This window comes from Malurus melanocephalus, unplaced genomic scaffold (genome assembly GCF_030028575.1).
Source record: "Malurus melanocephalus ecotype Western Australia unplaced genomic scaffold, MMel_1.1 scaffold_422, whole genome shotgun sequence".
Taxonomy (NCBI): domain Eukaryota; kingdom Metazoa; phylum Chordata; class Aves; order Passeriformes; family Maluridae; genus Malurus; species Malurus melanocephalus.
In genome coordinates this window covers 439645-444201 of record NW_026623654.1, presented here as the reverse complement: position 1 = coordinate 444201, position 4557 = coordinate 439645, and the positions used below count along the sequence as shown (strand labels likewise).

General features: G+C 45.4%; 1 protein-coding gene across 1 annotated transcript in view; it reads left to right on the top strand.

Annotated features, from left to right (window-relative positions):
* The first annotated feature begins 4083 nt into the window (after nt 1–4083).
* Nucleotides 4084–4557, top strand: part of LOC130581579 (dystrophin-like) — a 437590-nt gene continuing 437116 nt past the window's right edge. Inside the window, exon 1 of the mRNA XM_057379767.1 lies at nt 4084–4149. Within this exon, the coding sequence (XP_057235750.1) occupies nt 4089–4149 (61 nt within the window). The 5' untranslated portion in view covers nt 4084–4088. The remainder of the gene's footprint in view (nt 4150–4557) is intronic.

Genomic DNA, 4557 nt, shown 5'->3' with positions numbered 1-4557 from the left:
CTGTGTTTTGGTAGACTTTTACAACAGCTCCCTTACCTATCTTAATCAAGCTGTAGAAATAGTTCTGATGCAACACAAATGGACTGGCAGAGCCAGAATGTAATGTGAACTCCTGGAAAAAGCATACATGGTTTTGTAGGATTTTAAAAAGATTTTAATCCAGAATGTTAAATTTTCTCCATGAATACAATTAACAACAAAAAAAGGTGTGACATCTTCCCATATAATCTCTTGGTCCTATTTTATTTGGTTATTTATATTAATGAAAATTGTGGATAAAGTCTAATTTTGAATAGGGAAATGCTTTTTTCAGCTTATAGTTGACAATAAGCAGCTGCCTCAACATGACTGCCTTTAAACATGCATCTAAAAAAAGATCAGTATATTTAACTGGAATCAAACTATACAGATGCCTTTAAGGATAGATAATCTATCTCCAAGAACTTCCAGCCTCAGACTCTGATCAAGTTTGAGAGTCTATTATTGAGCCAATAATTTGCTGAAATGGGCTTTTAGTAATTGTCACTTACCCCATTAACATATATAATTCATCCTAAAATGTAATATCTAACTGAAGGACTSTTTAATATTTTAATTAGCCAGCCTCAGCTTTTCACAACCAATCAACAAAATAATTCCAATAGCATACATTAAAAACACAGTATAAGATTTTCCAGGGGTGACCATAAACTGAGGGAAACTTTCTTTCTAGAACAAGAATTGACTGGCAAGAGTTGCCAGTTCTTGTTTAACATCATTGATCCTGAACATATTCTCTTCATCCTTAAGTGACAATGCACATTCTACATGACTATATATGTACACATGCACATGCATGCACACATATGTATCTCAGGCAGAGACTTTAAACATGTCAAACATTCACTGTCAAAAMCAGCCAATTATTCTTGTTGCTTGTTTTGTGTTTTGTTTTTTTCTTTTAGGAACACAATATGTTATTAAATTTTGGGAATGGTAGTTTCCACTCAGGTTTAAATAAGTGATATATTTCAAAAATCACAGTGTGTCAAATGTAGGTTTTGCAGTGCGACAGGCACTGTGTGATCTTCTAAGAGTTCTCTGCATCTGAGCTTAAAAACACACATGTGCTGTTGCTGAAATCAGGGAGAACTGTAGATGCAGAAGTTCTCAAACCCACCTCTTCATTATTTGGTTCCTGTGTGATGAAGACATTTACTGTGACATTTAGGGGCCTCAGTAGAAAATTCTCTTCAGRAGCAGAATAATTGCTCTGGGAAAGAGGTAGATATCCCCCTCCCTCCAATTAATATGATGGCATAACTTTGTTGAAAGAATGTAATACATTTTGCTCTAGTGTCTTACCTTGATTTGGACTTCAGGAGTTTAAATACTTAAAAAAAGTTTTGTGATCAGATTAGCTTCCTGGAGACCAGATCTGTCTCAAACAAGATTTCTCTGTGTGGGGAAACAAGACCCACAAGCAGAAYAATAATAAATGTCACACAGGGAATTCTTGCTGGAGATTCTCTGAACTCAACTAACGGCAGTGCTGCAAATATACATATGTGCATGCCCAGATAAATAGATAAATGTAGGTGTAACAGGCAGTGTCTGCAGAATTGGGATGCAGATTTTTAACTTAGCCCCAAAACATGAGGTACTGAACACTAAGGGACTATGTCTGCTCATGAAGTCAATCAAATCTGTTAAGACTTCCAGCATGGATATTCTGCACACAGCCTTGCTGGGTCCCTAAAACAAAATAGAACAGATTCAGCGTTTAGTTAAGAGAGTGTTCCTCTGTTGTCAAGCCACAGTAATGAGAKTTTGGCTACTGATACAGGCAGTCTGGAATGACAAGTGTCAGTCATGAAATTTATGTCTCTGTACTGACTGCCTCCCTTCTGCATTGTTCTTATGGAAGAACASTGATCACAGCTTGGCCAAAATAGGTTAAATTATCTTCCTTCCATATTGGCTTCAGGAACAGACAGAAGATGAGCTGGAATAAGAAGAGGGAAGCAGCTATACATSTCCCCACATGGGTTTTAAAGACAGAACAGACAACGTTTGGGAGGCTCTGGATCAGCTGCTGAGARTGCATGAATCCCATTTTAAATTCTGCAATGCTGTGCATGTGCGGGGGGAGGGGAAGGCGTGCTGGAGCTGCCACCTTCCCTCAAGCACCAGAGTGCAAAAAACAAGGCAGATTAAAAAGGAGAGGCAGAGGCTGAGAAACCAAGACACGGGGAGACAGACACAAATTACCGAATGTCTGGCTTGCTGTGGGACTGGGRGAATCCAGCTGATAGCCTGGGAAAAACTTGGCAGTGGGCGATAACAGGGTACTAAACTGAATAGTAATACTGGAGGAGAAACTCCAGGCTCTCCTCGCTAGCTGGTGTAACCCAGCCTGCAATTTGATCTCAGACAGGTTTTCTAGCGGGAACCCCTGTGGTGGGAGCCAAAATTGCATCACTGGAAGTTCATGAGAGTTGGCACACACCACGGGCAACCAGAGGGAACTGAAAATGGGAATATGGACAAAGAAATATGATCTCTCTCCCCGAATAATCCAAGGACAATTTCATGCCTTTTCTGAGTAATGCTTTTTTATTATTTAAGGCTGGCAATACTTCATTCTTTTCCCRCTCACTTTGTTGAAGTAATAAACACTGATCATCGCAAAAAAGCTTAAAAATACTTTTGGAATTATCAGATTATTAAAAAACTCCACATCTAGTTAATCTCTTAAAACTCCTATGAACAGCAGGAGGGGACAATTCAGACATGAGGCGTCCCCTGTGGAGGGTGTGTCCCGCTGCTTTACACAGGGACAAGCCCTTTTCCTCACAACCTACCCCCACATGGCTTCCTGCCCGTAAATAGTTTCCCTYTAATTCTTCATTGCCTCTGACCCGGTTTTCTTACCTAGTTTTATTCTGTTTAACTCTGTTATCTYCAGAAGAGAACGTTTCTTCTGATAYACTCTGGAATGCATGAAAAGATGCAAGTCCTTTGTGTACGCAAATACAAGTGAAGGATAAATCTTTTCTGTAGTTTATCGTTAATTTTTTGTTCATCTGTTTATGAATTATCGATGAATTGGTGTTAAAGCTGAGAAGCAGCTAGACTTCATTTGTAATAAATACACTATACTGTTGTCCTACMAACTAGCAAAAATAGGTGATTATCTGCTTGTCCGTATTTTAAGGTACGGTATTTAGGAGCTTAGATTTCTCCTGTAAGGAGAGCGGGTGTTTAAATACATCCAAGAACATTTTGTTTCCTGTGCCTGGTTACTTTCTCCATGAGGCGATGCCGTCTGCTTGGGGGCCTGGAGAGATGAGGGAAACAGCATGAAAGGCAAGCTCTGAAAGTTGGTGTAGAGACAAAATTGAAAGGAAAGGACTAATGGTGGGCTGGAGGCAGCCATCCAAATTGACACTTAATGGAAGGGTGCAAGGAAGCAATGCCAGCAGGATGCATTTTRTCCCTGACTGCAATGCGAGGGGACAAAGATGTGCCTTTCCTGTATTAAACACAAGAGAAAACGTTTTCCTGTTTCCCCTTTTCCTGCAAACGGATGAGAGATTTGACCAGCCTGCAGGTGTCAACTCGGGTGGCTTCGGRACAGTGCCACTGGACGAGATATTCAGGATCTTCGTCTCTCCGAGGATGAACCACAAAGGAGCGGGGAGAAGCCAAACTCCAGCGGGTTTATGCTTCGATCCCACCCGGGGGGCAGGCACAGGCACTCCCCGGGAAGGGCAGGGCAGGGCTGCAGAGCACGGACACAGCCCAGGCTGCCCGGACTGCCCTGACCCCAGAGAGCCGATCGGGGCAGCAGCGACGTGACCAAAAAAACCCACTTGGCCCCTTGCCGCTGCCAGGMCAGGGTGGCTCCGTGCCGTCCGCCCCCTCGCTGTGCCGGGGGGGCACCGCTCTCTCATTGCTCCTCTGTGGCATCGCCCGCGGGGGCGGGGGGCCGCAGCCGCTTCCCGGCGCTATTTCAGGGCGGGCGGCACCGCCCCGCACCTGGCCCGGCCCGGCCCGTCCCGGAGCCCTCCGCCCTCGTCCCCCGCCTCCTCCGCAGCTCCTCGGGCATGGCTGAGCCGGGCGGCGAAGCGGCCGATGAGTTCCGCGATGTCATCCGCAGCCGCTCGGGTAGGCACCGCTCCGCGCTCCGCGCTCCTCCCCGGCCGGCCGGGGCTCCCTCCGGCGGGGCCAAACGCTGCCCCGGTGCGGGGAACGCGATCCAGCGCTCGGCACTTTTATTTACCGGCTCTTTCCGAAATTATTCGTTTTATTTACTCAACTTTTCCCGTGGCTGTGCGGCAGAGAAGGGGCTCGCCCGGCGGCTCGCTGGGTGAATCGCGCATCTCGGCGTGACCAGCGCGACGCTCGTGTCCCTGTCCCAGCAAATGAGTGTCACCCTCGGTCCCCCGGGTGTCCCCTACCTTGGGCTCTGCTTGTGCTGCTCATGTCCCTAAAACGGTAAATGGGAGCAGCTGTAACGCTCCCCCAGAGGATAAAGTTTCAGGTGCCTGGGCTTTTTTTTTTTTTTTTTTTTTT